Source organism: Biomphalaria glabrata, chromosome 12 (assembly GCF_947242115.1).
Source record: "Biomphalaria glabrata chromosome 12, xgBioGlab47.1, whole genome shotgun sequence".
NCBI classification, from domain to species: domain Eukaryota; kingdom Metazoa; phylum Mollusca; class Gastropoda; family Planorbidae; genus Biomphalaria; species Biomphalaria glabrata.
This window is the reverse complement of record NC_074722.1, coordinates 18,600,857-18,616,801: the sequence shown is the minus strand read 5'-3', so window position 1 is coordinate 18,616,801 and position 15,945 is coordinate 18,600,857. Positions and strand designations below refer to the sequence as shown.

Here is a 15,945-nt window from a genome sequence, read left to right as displayed (position 1 = left end):
AAAAAAAACAAACAAAAAATCTAATACTATATTAGAGAACAATTTATTCCAAAATAACATGTCAACTGAAATAATATAAAATGACATAGTTAATAACCATAAATGATTTCAAAATATAAACTTTTGACAAATAAGAGGTTCTTCTTGATCACTCTTTTTGAACAACATGTAAATAGACCAGCGAACCACAAATCTCATCTAGCCTTTTCAATGAGAGTACACTATCAGTTCTGATGAAATGATCTACTTGGCTTCATCTGGTTGGATACATTTTTTGTGGACTTCATACCTTAACTGGGATCCCTGAATTAGAAGACAAAAAAAAAAAATAAAGAAATATTTTCAATGAGCGAAAATTATATTCCTATTTTATAACAAGTTGAAAATCAGTAAGAAGAATATGCAAAGACTTAAGATGTGAATACCACAGAATAACACTAATCTATATGAGGCGCGGTGGCTGAGTGGTAAAGCACTTGGCTTCTGAACTGGGGGTCCCAGAATCGAATCCTGGTGAAGACAGATTTTTAATTTCGGGATCTTTGGGCGTCTCTGAGTCCACCCAATGGACAACTCACGACTGGCACAAGAAAAACTGGTGGCCCTCACCTCCGTTACATAGATGTAATAAAACGTGACCTCAAATCAGTGAACATCAATACTGACAATTGGGAAGACATAGCTCTAGAACGCACCAGATGGAGAGAGAGAGTGACCAAGAAAGCTATGTACAGTGAAAGTACATGGGTCTTAGCTCAGGAAGAAAAACATACAATCGGAAAAACTTAAGCTCCTCTACCACCGAAGCAAAAGCCACCTTAACCTGCGCTATCTGTGGATGGGAGTGTCTCTCCAAAATAGGGCTCCACAGCCACAAGAGGAAGTGTGCTCTGAGATGAACCATAGTTGTTCTACGACTGAAGGAGGCCAATTCTGAACAAGTTGGGGGGGGGGGGGGGGGGCAAAGAAAGAAAGGCATATCTGGATGCATTTTTACTGTAATTGGTTTTTAAAAGCATTTCCAAAAAAAAAAAGGGGGGGTGGGGGAATAACTTGGATTCGAACTCATGGTTCAGGACGATGTGCAAACCACTCTGCTAGTGAAAAACCTATGACTAGTATGTATGGTTATATGGTGTTTATTACAATTTAGAACTGTGACCTATAAAGAAGACTAATTCAGCTTATAGCACCACTTCAGACAAGTACAATTTCTTTCCCATGTTAGATACCAAGCAAAACAAATAATTACCAATTGTTAATAAACTAATTGGTTAATTTTTTAAAATTAATTGTTAGGCAAAAGAAATAATTGTGCAAAATTTCAGCTTGATCTGAGATTGGGTATTGGAGAAATGACACATATACATAAACATAGATATGTACCATTCTTTTTAAAGACATAATAAACATATATATATATATATATATATACACACAATATGACTAACACATTCAATGCCAAAATGTCAAGCTTTGGTCATCCCAGTAGTTTTAGCCATTCTTATAATGTTTAATCTATACATTCTCTTAGTTTAGATGATATATTTTCATAGTTAAAGTAGAAGTTGTTCCTTAACTTGCGTGGTGTATAGTCACATTGTGTAATAACTAACTAACCGTTCCTCGCTTCCTAATACCCAAGCCTAACTTGTCTGCTGTCTCTAGAATACAGGCTATTTCCAAATTGTTCATTTGAATACATGGAAATGGCATTTCTGTCATGTCAGACTCTTTCTGAAACTTTCTGAAATAATAAACATTGATTCAGCAAATATTACTAATATTCCTATATGCAGTTTGCCTGTTGTATCTCCAATCTTTAATATTCTTCTATTTTCTATCTCCAAACATTTTAAAACAATTCTATAGTAATTGAATTAGCCTTAAAAGACCAAAACTGTAGCGTGCAAAATAAAAATCTCCATGCTTTCAGGTTAATCATTTAAACAAAGCTCATTTCAATTAATTACCATTTTAAGGATTTAATATTTGACACAGTAGGTTATAAATCAAATAACTAAAATGAAAAGTTGTAAAAATATTGAATTGAATCAGTACTATTAATTAGTTTCTAGTAGTACAAGAATGACAATGACTACTTACTGCAGTTGCTCTTCTACTAGATTTCTAAAATCTTCAGAACAAGTTTGTTGATCCCCCTCATCTTTAGGAGTCTCTTCTTTTTTCTCAGTTCCACTGAACACATCAGTATCAGACTTGGCATCTGAAGAAATACATTTAAACCCAAACAATGACCAAAGTCTCAACATTTTAAAATTGTTGAAACCTTTTCCTTACAAGTTTTTTTTACAAGCTGAAATCAAATGTTTAAAAAGCTAAACAAGATAAATATTAAAGAAAGTTTGTATGAACAATTTGGATTGTTTTTTTTTAATTTGTAACAAAATTATATACAATTTAAAAAAAAAAAGCATTTTTGGGTAAAAAAAAAAAAAGATTAGCTTAACAAGTTTGTGTATATGTCATGATGTTTATTTTGAAGAGAAGATTGTGTTATATTTTCTCTAAAATCATTTGACATATGAAGATTTAGAGATGTAATTATACTTCAAACCACTTTAAGAAACATTGAATTGACACAGTGCTAATATACTGCTCTTAAGTTTCAAACTCAAAACATGGAACAATATACATAAAGCTCATGTACAAAGTATGTACAGAATACAATAATGATGATCAATCAACTCACTAACTTTTTATTTTAATTTAATGACATCTAGAACTAGCTTTCTAACCAAATAACTCCAAGCTCTCACTAACTAAGTTTCTCTCATCTTTTATACTTTTTTTCATAAAATCTTCTAGAATCATTATGTCATATCATGCCACCCCATGACACACTTTTCTAATAACCTTCAACTTTTAACAGATGAAAAAAATAGAATTAGCTAGAAATATATTATATCATATATATCTGTAAAAATAAATAATTCATAAAAAAATCTGAAAGCTTTTATATTATTGTACTTCTAATAATTACCGTAATAAAATAAAACTAAGAACCATTTGATGTTCTAATGTTGACTTACTATAAATGGGTTTAGAAAACATTTTCTGGCACATGTTTTTCTCAAACAATTCTTGTTCTTTCATAGATCTGAGGACAAAATAAATGTTTTTCCTTTCAATAATATTCTAGATGTGTACATTAACAGTCTTTATTGTGTCGAAAAACATCTATGATTAGAATTAGTATACTGATAGATTTTAAATTAATGATGTATGCACATACATATAAAACATAAGAGCAATACAACATTACAAAGCTATGGGTGGGAATGAAAAGAATATTAATTAATATTAAATAATAGCAGACGTGACTACAAATTTTCAAGTATCATCCTGCATGGGCATGACATGGCCTGAATTGTGCAGATGTACTGAAAATCCAAAATCAAATCCAACCATCCTGCAAAATCACTAAACATCTATAAGTTTTGTCGTTTCCTAATCATGCTATTTTGTTAATTTTTGTGTGTGCGTGCAAAATCCACATTTTTACAAAATGCAATGGATGCATAAATGCAAGGTTATTTTAATTTTTCCTGGTTAAGTCTTTTCAACAATAACATTTTTACTTTACTTAAAAATGCCTATAGTCTTATTGACAATTATTATAGTGCTTCTGAATCTAAAAATAAATGGGGAAAAATATTTAAAAAAGAAAGCTCTAAGTTTGTTATACAGTATCACATGTCTGGATTGTTTACGTAATTGTTAGTATTTTCTTCAAGTTTCTTACACTTCTACCCAGTTCTAAATATGTAAAAGTAAAATTCCCATTTCAGACCTTACAATCTATAGGGCAGATGATATAAGGTCATCTATTTCTGTATTCCACGGTTAATATGTCTTAATTATGTTTATTTACATAAAGGTCATCTAGAAGATTCATTTTAACAAAAACCTGGTCAGCCCTCTTTTACTGACCTACGGGCACAGTACATGCTGACAAACCTGTCCCTGCTTGGCTTACGGACTGCGATTAGCTCTCTCTCTCTTCTGACTTAAACACTGAAGTGGGGCAGACCTAATTCTCTACATTCTTGTGATTATTGTCACCCATTGCAGATTGATCACATATTCCATATAAAACAAAATTAATTATTACGACTAATTGATTAACTAAATTTTTTTTATTGATTCATGCGTTGTCATCCACAATGAATAATTGTGCAAAGTTTGAACCTTATCAGAGAATGGGAAGTGGGAGAAATAACATGTAAAAGATTTGACCAGACAGACGAAGTTACTTAATATAAGCTTGGTAAAAAAAAAAGTCATTCTACAAAAATTTAAATGAAATCAAAATAAAAGTTACAAGTCATATTGATTCAGCTACAAGTGAAAACATCAATCAATTTCACCAATAAATTTGAGCACATAAAGCCCAGAAAAACGATGTGGTAAAATTAGAAATACTTTAAGTTGGCTTGTTAATTTAGTTAATCTACCTTGTAAATTTACTATACACTGATAAGAGCAATGAATAAGAATGAGTTAATGTAATGTAATACTAACATGATCCAAATAGACAATAATTCTTTGCCAAGCATTTCTAATGGGATCACAGATCTATGTAATTAAACATCAACTACATTTCCCTATCTTCAAACTCAAGAACTATTGTACAAATAATAAACAATGTCTGCCCAAATTCATTAATGATAGATTCAAGATCAAATGTACACATACTTTGCAAGACTCTGTAAGGCACTGGAGATGGCTGTGTTGCTGGGATCAAGGTTTCTGGCCAACTTTAAGCTGTTTTTGGCCTCCAGAAAATTTCCAATACCATGTAATGCCTTGAAACAGACAGCAGGATAATCATCAATCAGTTAAATAAGATCATTAGGTAAAGTCTTAAGGAATTAATTACAAGCATTACATTAACTAATTATACATAATTATTGTTATTGGTTACAAGGTTGTAACTAGTGATACACAATTTTTCCAAAAGATTATCTCCCTTTAAATAAGAACATCTCCAATTAGCACCCCAATTCTAAAGAACTCATTGTGTCATACTGAAAGCCACATGATCTACTTAGTTCTTGGATAGGCTTACACATTTTTCTCAATGTTAAGCTATTATATTGAATAGAATAACCCTTCACAATTAAATCCAAGTAAGAGAAATACAATCATTAGCAAAGGAAAAACAAAAAGCCAACAATAAACACACTTGTCAGCTCACTGACCTGGCTATCTTCAATAGATTTTGACAGATTCTTAAGTTTGCCTTGTAAATGCTAGGTTACATTATGTTCCATTATTTCCCTCACTAATGTCAACCCACGTCTCAAAAATATTACTGCCTTAATCAATATTATGTTATCATAGCTCCTTGATTTTTGTTAATAGTGTTATATGCATTGGATGATTATTATTAACACTCTCTTACCTTGCCTTTGAAGTAATGAGCTTTGACATTATTTTTGTCTTTTTTAAGTATTTCATTACAGAAGTGGATGGTGCGCCCAAATTGTTTCAGGTTATGATGACAAATGGCAGAGTTGGTGTAAACCTTCAACAGCTGCTTGGTCCAGAGTTTTTCTTCTTCATCATTTTTCAAGTGATACTCTTCTAGAATATTCTGAGCCTACAAGGAGAGCGAGACAAAAAAAAAAAAGAACTGTCATTATTGTTTGCTTCTTTGCTGGTATGCTTCATGGCTAGCAACAATAATGTAGGGCCATAGTAAGCTATGGGGGAAGATGATGCACAACTGTTTCAATAGCAGAATGAAGGTGTCATGTTACCCACACATCCAGCTACTACCTTGACATCAAACAGCAACTATCAGATACTAGAGACATGGTCAAATCCTAAAGTAAAGATCACAACCGTCACTAGCACAAGAGACTAAATTTCAAGCTGAGCATTTTCCCATTCAGCCACAATATAATCTTTTTATTAGTTATGTTTAGAAATATTAAAGGTTTAGAATAGGATACAGGTACAAGTTAAAAAATATAGCAGACATTTCATCTCATTTTTAAACCCGTGTCAGATTAGGACCTGGTGACTGAGAGGAAGCTCTCATACAGTATCTGTAGATCACTATTTAAAACTAGTTTAACATTGCATTTCAAGATGCATGGCAGCTGTTGAAGGAGTAAAAGTTGTTGTAGAGACATGAAAACTTAACAACATCATCATCAAGACTTTTTCAGAACAATGCAATGAAAACTAAAGACTTACACGACTATACTTGTAGGATGCCTTCTGGTAATTTTTACTGTCAAAATATTGCTTGCCTTCCTTAAAATAGAAACATTGTATATCAATGACTTACAAGCTTACTAGAGGGACTAAGTAATTATAAACAGAAAATAAAAATAAATGAGTTTCAATGAATCTTAATAATGATAACATTTAATGGTAAATCTAATACATGTTTTTTTTGTGTTTTATAACTGTACTATAACTGAACTATAAAAAAAAACAACCAAGAACTTACAGCTGTTTCAACATTGACAACTTTTTCAATATCAACATATTTCAGTTTAGCTCTTCTTTCTTCCTGTGGAACACAACAAAAGAATGTTTTAGATCTCATAGCTCAGACAAGAAATGTTTACTTTAAGATGTTACAATAAAGTAAGCATTCCTATTTTAAATTCTACTTACTGGAGTAAGATCATAATAGTCATCAACACCATCTTGCTCAGTAAAACTCATGACTTCTAGATCAATAATCACTGAACCCAAACATCAGCATTAGTTGAGACAGTAGAGAGACAGAGATCATAATTGTACAGAATAAACACAGCATTAGTTTAATGACAGTACAATCATATATATATATATTGCACTTGTTATTATTTTTAATGTTTAAATTCTAACAGCATACTATATTTGTAAACTAACTGAACTAAAAACAAATACTAATAAAATAACTCACAAGTTGCCTTCGGAGGAATGCGAGGTGGACATCCCATCTCTCCATAGCCATATGAATAATGAATGAGAAATCTGGATATTTCATGTTTAGCCATAGATAAAATGGCCAGCTCCAGCCCAAGTATGCTAGCACCTAAAAATATTGACAATAATTAAATGAGGAAGTAAAACAATTGCTAGAACAGCAAATATTTTTACATTTAATCCAAAATTATTTCTCATTAATAAATAATGAAATAAAATGATACAGAAATTCTTGGAGATAGTGTCACCTTGTCCAAGCCGTAATTTCATAGGTTCTCCTCTCATACGAGTGCTGTCATAAGGAGGCTGACCTATTTCTGAGTAGGCATTGTAATGAACTGAAAACAATTTATATCCTTTCAATAATAATCAAAACATACTTCAGTTTGACTTCTAAATGAAATGAATGACTGTCTACACTCCATCATTAAAGTCTACATTATCTCTAATCTATCATTAATGTCTACACAATCTCTTAAGATCTAAGTGATACTCATCCATGCAAACTAAAAACATTTCAGTTACCATTCTTATCTTATCTTATATAATACAGACGTTACTCATTACAATGATGCAAAGAATTAAAAGTCAATTCACTATGGGAAATTATACAATTTTATTGAGCAAAAGGTTATTAATATAAATCAGCATGAAAAATCAATTCATGATAATATTTCTGTTATATGTAAATACTCATAAAACTAAGCAGAATGGTTTGAATCAATCTACCTTATTAATTAACAATATTATTTTTAAAGCCTACAATAAAAATGTTTTGCTACACTACTCAGTGAGTCTAAACCACATATTTGCTTTAAGGTAAGTTTGTCATCCAGTCTGTGAATTTCCTATTATTTATTGCTAGCAGTTTCATATTAGTCATGTCTGTTTCATAGGCTGTTTCTTCATTCATGCAGCTTCCCCCAATTTGCCAGTACCTTTTATCCAGGTAAGTTCTAACTCATGTTTCAATAATTCTAGCGTTGTATGTGTTATTAACAATGTGGGCATTTTTCTGCATAGTTTTTTTGTGAGTTATTTTACTTGATATTTATTACTTTGAAATAGATTCAAGAGCTTTTGCCTCTAAAAGAACCAAGATTGCTAAACGTTATAAATGCATGTCAACACATTCCCAGTGTTTTCAATTTTTGTGAAAATGATAAAATAATGGGTTTTTTTTTTACTATATTATTTTTTTTTAAACCTTACAACCTAGAAGGATAAACACTCACTTTGAACTAATGCTTTCTCTGGGACAGTTTTTCCAAACCCTGGTTTTTTCATTTGTTTCAGAACTCCACCATCTTGTTCTGGTGTAATATCACTATTTTTTATCCTTTTCATTTTTCTATACAATCTTTCCATTTCTGTCATGTATTCACCATCATCAGAGCTATCGTCCTCATCATCAGACATGAAGCAAATGTTGGAAGAGAGCTGGTTTTTATCATAGGAACCATAATCAATGACATTGCTGTTGTCTACGATTCAACAGAAGAAACAAAACAAACAAGTTTTAATACACAAGAAAAAACAATCAGATAAGAAACTCTAAAATATAACTTTTATGTTTTGCTGTGGGCAATAATACTGACAGAAAACCACAGGCGAAATAAAAAACAAAAGGCTTCTTAGTATATTTTAATGTATCTTATAAAATTTTTCGAGTTATTGGCCTTAGCCCTGAACTGGGTGGACAATCAGTTGTTTACTTATTTAATTAATTATAGTAAAAAAAAAGAATATGATAAATCTGGATTTTATCTAGATAAATTGGTAAGGCTTATGCAATCTTTAAAAAAATAAAAACTATTATGACTATGAATATTAAATAAATCTTGCTATAAAATTGTTAAGTCTTTTACTTCTGAACTCTTGAAGGAACAGGAAGGAAAATAATAGTAAAAAAATGTCTTTGAAAAACGTGAAGTGTATTTTAATTTGACCATATAGGAATGAGGTCAGGAGAGAGGGAGGCCAGTGTAGAAGAGCAAGCAATGTTTACTGAATGGTAGGATGATGAGAACTACTGGCTGCCCAATCCAACAGAGAATGTTAGACTTACTATTAAAATTATTTAACACTTTATTAAAAGCTTAAAGAAATATAATAAAGTTTTAAAATTTAATAAGCCATGTAAATGAATATAAAGTGCATATATGTTAGTAATTAATGTTAATTAAAAAGTAGATCTCTATAATATTTTTAAGAATATGCCAGTGCAGTATATATAAAACTATGCTTAAATGGGCCTTGTCACATGAGAAGTACAATTTTACAGACATACAGATATTACAGTTGCTAGTAATTGTAAATGTTGGTACATGTAAACTTACCATTTAAACAGAGATTCTCATTATCCAATTCAAACTCTACCCCTTTTTGACATCCTAGCTTTAAAAGATCTACAGCTGACTTGAGTGGCGTAATGAAATCATTACACTGAAATGATACAATGGAAGACTTGAATTGGATACATTTTGAAACTGAAGTCATAAATTTCGATTGTTTTTAAAGCTGTTGAAAATGTCAGTCACTAACCAAATCTCTAAAAAAAAGTATTATAAAAAAAAAAAACACCGACTTAGAGACCATTTATAGCCACTTAAACTTTGATTTACTAATCTATATATATAATTCAAGGCTCAAGAGTTTGGTCACCAAGTAATGGAAAGATTACTCTTTTATTTCTGAAAGTCTGACAGACTAGAGTTACCCTACGTAATTTTAGAGGCGAAAAAAAAAAAGAGGGGGAAAGAGCAAGTAGTATTCACCTGTCACTAAATAGCAGGGCCGGACTTAACCTTTGTGACCAAGAAGTCAAGGAAAGAGAACAAGTAATCTACTCTGTATTTACCCGTCACTAAATAGCAGGGCCGGACTTAACCATTGTGGGGCCCAATGCGAAATGGACTTTGCTGGGTCCAGTTTGGGTAGGGATACAGATAATAAGTGAAAATTAAGTATTTGTATTAGAAAATATATTCGTCTTTGCATTTTATTCATTCTTTACTACGCAAAGAATTACTACATAAGCTTTGTGTCTAGCAAAGCCATATAGTAAATCATAAGAATTCTGTTTTCTACATTCGATTGGCCTCCTTCAGTCGTGAAACGACTATGGTTCATCTCAAACACTTTTTCATATGGCTGTGGGTAAATGTCAGTCACTAACCAAATCTCTAAAAAAAAAGTATTATAAAAAAAAAAACACCGACTTAGAGACCATTTATAGCCACTTAAACTTTGAATTACTAATCTATATATATATAATTCAAGGCTCGAGAGTTTGGACACTCTTTTACTTCTGAAAGTTGGACAGACTAGAGTTACCCTATGTAATTTTAGAGGCGAAAAAAAAAGAGGAGGAAAGAACGAGTAGTATTCACCTGTCACTAAATAGCAGGGCCGGACTTAACCTTTGTGACCAAGAAGTCAAGGAAAGAGAACAAGTAATCTACTCTGTATTTACCCGTCACTAAATATCACATCAACGTAACGGAGGTGCGGGCGACCAGTTTTTCTTGAGCCAGAGCAAGTTGCATGTACAGAATGATTTTCGGAATGCAATTGTCCTCCATCCAGCAAACTGGAATGCGTCCATGACTTGCTGCCGTACAGTAGCGTGCTAAGAAGAATGCCTTGTACACCTCCATTTTAGTTGCTGTGGTGAACTTCTGATTTTCCCAAACTCTTGGTCAGAGTTTAGCTAAGGTTGATGCGGCCTTCCCTATGAGTTTTTTTAAAATCTCCTCTTCTAGTGACAGCTCAGCTCGAATTGTAGATCCAAGGTAGCAGAATTCGTTTACGGCATCTAGCTCGTTATTGTCAATGAGGATGGATGGTGGTGCTGTAACAGGTGGTCCCATAACATTTGTTTTTTTTTGTGCTAATGGTTAGGCTATACTCTTTGCAAACCTTAGAAATCACGCTCAATAGCAAGAATTACTAAATGTTTCAATCTATCTTTGAGAATTGTTGACCTCAAGTAATTCTTCATTAGTTCGAGGTGCGAGAAGCTTCTTTCCCTAGATTCCACAATTACGGGTATTGCATAATGCCAATTTTTTCTATCGCGCATAGGATTTACGTTTTCCATATTGAATAACACCCCAAAATGACAATTTTTGTCTATATATTTCAAGGGATTTGTATGGGTTTTCTAAAGATTTTAATAATTTACAGATATTTCCAGGTCTTTTTGTATATTTTCCAGGAGCTCCTAGTAAATCGACAGGATGCAGCGGGAAATCTGTAAATAAGTTATAAAATGGTTTAATTTAAAAATTTATACACCTAGAATTAGCGTGGGTTCTATGAAAGTGCGGGGCACACTGCGGACGCATAGGTTGAAGTGGCCTAAGGATGGCCCTGCAAAATAGCGGCGTATGCTATGCTGCCAGTCGACTAGTATACATTAAACAACCTATTGTTAACATCAAATACTTGAAAACAAGAAAATCTTAAAGTAAGTTTTAATTTGTTAAATAACTAATAAATAAGTTCCAAAATAGCCTATTTATTTTTTTTTGTTCAGGCTCAGCTTGGAATTCAATAGAAGGCTAACTTGCACACATCTGCTGTGAAATTATTCTTTTATGGATATAAAAAGAAGCAGACACAATTTATTGAGTCACATCAGTGATAAATAGTATTAAATATTTGGTGTACCCAGTATCTAATTTAAATTAGTACAGATAGTCAAGCCCTATTTGTAAATCACAAATATATATGCAGTTAATTTTTTACCTTTATTTTCAGCACCATTAGTTTTAAAGTCGAAACTAAAATTCACAAATTTATCAAATGTATCATATTCCCTTGTTTATTTGAGATAAATTTGAATGTACAAGATAAACAGAGGGATATTAGTGTCTACAGAACTGTGTAACTTCTTGCCCCATCTGGTCAGGTATTTTTTTTTATTCCTACTTTTTTTAAAGAACTTATCCATCCATCTATAAAAAGGTACTATTAATTCATCACATTATTTCCAAGACTATTATATTACTGGATATATTTTTATAACACCCTCATGCAAGTCACAGAGATAGTATTTATATTAATACACAAAAGGCCCCAACTAAGATGGATTGTACTATACAGTCTAAATGACTATTTTAAAAAGAGCTATTCAATGGAACACATAGATCTACTCACAGTCAACAAAAGACAAGAGCTCACACAAGGAATGCAGAATCAATACTTAAACATTTGTATCAATTTAGAGAGTGTTCCTTAATGTGTTTCACTGAAACCTGGCTCAATGATACGATACCCGACTCTTCTGTTGATCTCGATAAATTTTACGTTTATAGAGCAGACAGAACAATTAATAGTGGAAAGTCAAAAGGAGGAGGACTCGCAATCTATATAAACAAGGAATACTGCAACGCCAATAATGTGAACATCAGGAATAAAATTTGTGACCCTAACATTGAACTTATGTGTGTCACACTTAGGCCCTACTACTTGCCTAGAGAATTCACCCAGGTGTGTGTTGTTGTTGTGTACATACCACCGACGGCTGACACAGCGACTGCGTCGGAAATAATTTTTGATGTGTTACACAATGTACAATCAAAACACCCGGACTCTGTATCGTAACTGGAGATTTCAACAACCTAAATATTGACAACACACTGTCAAACTATTGCCAGTATGTCTCCCTCCCCACAAGGCAGGGCAGAACGCTCGACAAATGCTACGTAAACATTAAGCAGGCTTACAAATGTAAAAGTTTGTTCCCACTTGGAGAATCTGACCATGTATTACTCCATCTTATACCAAATTACAAACCTACTCTTAAAACTACAAAGAGAGTTATAAAAACGGTCAAGATGTGGTCTGAAGAGGCTGTAGAAAAACTACGAGGATGCGTTGAGAAAACTAACTGGGAAATCTTTATTGAGAACTGTCCAGACATAAACGAACTAACAGAAACTGTTACCTCATATCTATCATTCTGCGAGGAGTTAACAATTCCAACAAAAACAATACAAGTCTATGGAAACAATAAGCCCTGGATGACCAAAAAAATCAAACACCTTATTACTGAAAAGAAAACAAAGTATAAGGCTAGCAACGAAGAGTTTATAAATGCTAAAAATAAACTGAGAAAAGCAATAATTGAAGGGAAAAAAACATACAAAGAAAAAATTGAGAATTTCTTTGCAAAGAACAACTCAAAACAATGCTGGGAGGGATTAAAGAAAATAACAGGCTGCGCCTCAAAACGAAAACAAATTTTAGTGGCTGATGATGAGAAATTCGCCAACGAACTAAATTATTTTTATTCTCGTTTTGACAAAGAAGATTTTGTTGATCTACACAAAGAACTTTTCAACACTCTGTCCAAAGGAAAACAAGAGCCCTACGTCAATTTTGTAACGGAGGATGAAGTGACATTGTTATTTAAGAGAGTAGACGTAACAAAAGCTTGTGGACCGGACAAAATTAGTGGCAAGCTGATCAAGCTATGTGCGGAGCAAATTTCTTCTATCTTCTGTCGTATCTTTAACAAGTCATTGCAAACGTGCGTAATTCCAAACATCTGGAAAACTTCAGAAATCATACCAGTGCCTAAGAAACCAAAAATAGATTGCTTAAATGATTTCCGCCCAGTAGCACTAACACCTATTGTTATGAAATGTTTTGAAAAATATATTCTTAAACAACTTGTAGCAAAAGTCAATAACAGCCTAGACCCTCACCAATTTGCATACAAAGCAGCTAGAGGAACTGAGGATGCCATTCTATTGCTTTTGGACCAGCTTTATAAGCATCTCGATATACCCAAAACATATGCACGAGTCCTCTTCGTAGATTTCTCCTCGGCTTTCAATACCATACAGCCACATCTAATGATAAACAAACTGAGTAACTTAAATGTAAGCCCTTACTTGCAAGCATGGGTTCTAAACTTTTTAACCCAACGGCCCCAGTATGTTAAAGTCAACAACACCAAATCGTCAACTCGAGTACTATGTACGGGTGCTCCACAAGGTTGTGTACTTTCTCCTGTGCTATACACTCTTTACACTAATGACATAAGAAGCATCTATGACTCAGTTAAACTCATTAAATTCGCTGATGATACTGCCATAGTCGGTCTTATTTCAGGAGACGAAACTCAGTATCGAAGCTCGATAGAAGAGTTTACAAACTGGTGCACCGACAACTTTCTAGAACTGAATGTAACAAAAACTAAAGAACTTATAATAGATTTTAGAAAGAAAAAACAAACTATACGTGAACTGCAAATAAACACTACATCTATAGAACAAGTAAAGGCATATAAATATCTAGGCATTATCATCAACAACAAGCTTTCATGGGAAGACCACCTTGGAACTCTGACAAAGAAAACAGCCCAGCGACTCTTTTTTCTATACAAACTCAACAGTTTTAAATTAAATAAGAAGATCCTTGAGACATTTTACGGCGCGACTGTACAAAATCTGCTAACATACGGAATAAGTTGTTGGCAAGGCAACGCCTCATCTAAACTGTTGCAACGTCTAGAAAACATCATTAAAAAAGCATCAAAAATTACACTCACAACATTACCACATTTAAAGGAACTTTTTGAACAAACGTGCCTAAGAAAAATCGAAAAAATCTTGGAAGACAACGGCCACCCGCTCCATCAGAACTACGCCAGGTCGTCGCGAAGTGGGCGACTGCTGTCAATCAAAACAAGAACGGAGCGGTACAAAAACTCGTTCGTACCTCACTCGGTCAGACTCTATCACTGCCACTCATTGATCAGGGAACATGAAATGCACCAAGATACCTGTGTGTAGTCGCTGAATGAACTCTTTATGTTGTCTGTTGTATTTATGTGTATTTTTCTGTTGTGTTGTCTTTATATGAGAAACGAGTCCTTGTAATCACAACAAATTTCCGTAAGGATCAATAAAGCAGTCTTAGTCTTAGTCTTAAAGTTATTTGAAAAAAAAACTAGCCCACGATTTCGTCTCATAACTCAGCGCCATTAGTGTCTATGCGTAATAATTATATACACGTAAATGTCATAAATGGATGGCTGCCTGGTCGTGCGGTTTGCGCACTGGACTGTCGTTCAGATTTATCGATGGTCCCGGGTTCAAACCCTGCCCGCTCCCATACCCCGTCGTCCTGCGGGAGGTTTGGACTAGGAAGTAATTATCTTCAACTCTGAAGGAACACCCGAAACATGTAAAACAAACAAACAAAGGTAGATCTATATTAATCTATATTTATATTTAATTTAATAATCAAATTAATTAATTATTAATGGCTAATAACCACTGTTAACCAGCCTAATAATAAATAATATATATATATATCTTATTCAATGCCAATATAACAGTGAATATTAATTATTATAATGAATTATATTATAATAATTATAGATCTAGTAATTCTAGTTAGTTATATGTCTAGATCTAGTGACAATCTAGTCACAGTGTGAGTGTATATATATATATATATAATTAATAATTATTATAATAAAATATATTATTAGATCTATATATTAATATAAATATACTCATTATACTCTGTATTATGTCATAATAATGATAATTATGATAATACTTTAATTTTAATAGAGTCTATCATAGTCTATGTCAGTATGACTGAGTATGTGAGTATAGAATAGAATATTATAAAACAATATAATTATTTAAATTATATAAATATAGTAAATAATCTAAATATAGATTAGATCTAATATTTATTATAATTATAGGGCTAGGGTTAATAATAAAATAATTATAGATCTCTAATTTGATTTTGAATAATTCAATAATGGTGCCACAAATATCTAGAGGTCTAGAAATTGATTAGTATCTTGAGATCTTGTTCTAGAATACTAGATCTAGATATCTAAATCTAGACTTAGACCACTAGACTACTAGACGAGCAACTTTACTTACTGCCATTTTCGGATAATAAAAGCGAAAGTACGAAACTAACTTTAGCCAAGAAGAGTTACTGCACGAT

The 15,945-nt window shown here is 32.6% G+C and overlaps 1 protein-coding gene across 2 annotated transcripts; it reads right to left on the bottom strand.

Annotated features, from left to right (window-relative positions):
• Positions 1 to 24: 24 nt before the first annotated feature.
• LOC106063365 (inactive peptidyl-prolyl cis-trans isomerase FKBP6-like) lies at positions 25 to 15,943 on the bottom strand. Of its 2 annotated transcripts, none has more exons than XM_013221705.2 (14): positions 15,879 to 15,943; positions 9,294 to 9,399; positions 8,190 to 8,438; positions 7,203 to 7,292; positions 6,932 to 7,063; positions 6,658 to 6,728; positions 6,488 to 6,550; positions 6,229 to 6,288; positions 5,429 to 5,626; positions 4,720 to 4,829; positions 3,054 to 3,121; positions 2,107 to 2,227; positions 1,621 to 1,747; positions 25 to 303 (listed from the first exon to the last, which is right to left on the bottom strand). In XM_013221705.2, exons 1-14 carry the CDS (start codon positions 15,882 to 15,884, stop codon positions 244 to 246), a joined length of 1,461 nt encoding a protein of 486 aa, XP_013077159.2. In that variant the 5' UTR covers positions 15,885 to 15,943; the 3' UTR covers positions 25 to 243. The 2 variants fall into 2 exon arrangements, with proteins under 2 accessions (XP_013077159.2, XP_013077158.2); XM_013221704.2 differs by lacking the exon at positions 15,879 to 15,943 and adding an exon at positions 11,707 to 11,909.
• Between the last annotated feature and the right edge of the window lie 2 nt (positions 15,944 to 15,945).

Excerpts from the sequence above, each read along its gene's own strand:
- LOC106063365 (XM_013221704.2), bottom strand. Across the intron at positions 7,064-7,202 it reads GAAATTACGGCTTGGACAAG|GTGCTAGCATACTTGGGCTG; the intron begins GTGACACTATCT and ends CAATATTTTTAG. Across the intron at positions 304-1,620 it reads GTATTAGGAAGCGAGGAACG|GGATCCCAGTTAAGGTATGA; the intron begins GTTAGTTAGTTA and ends CTTCTAATTCAG.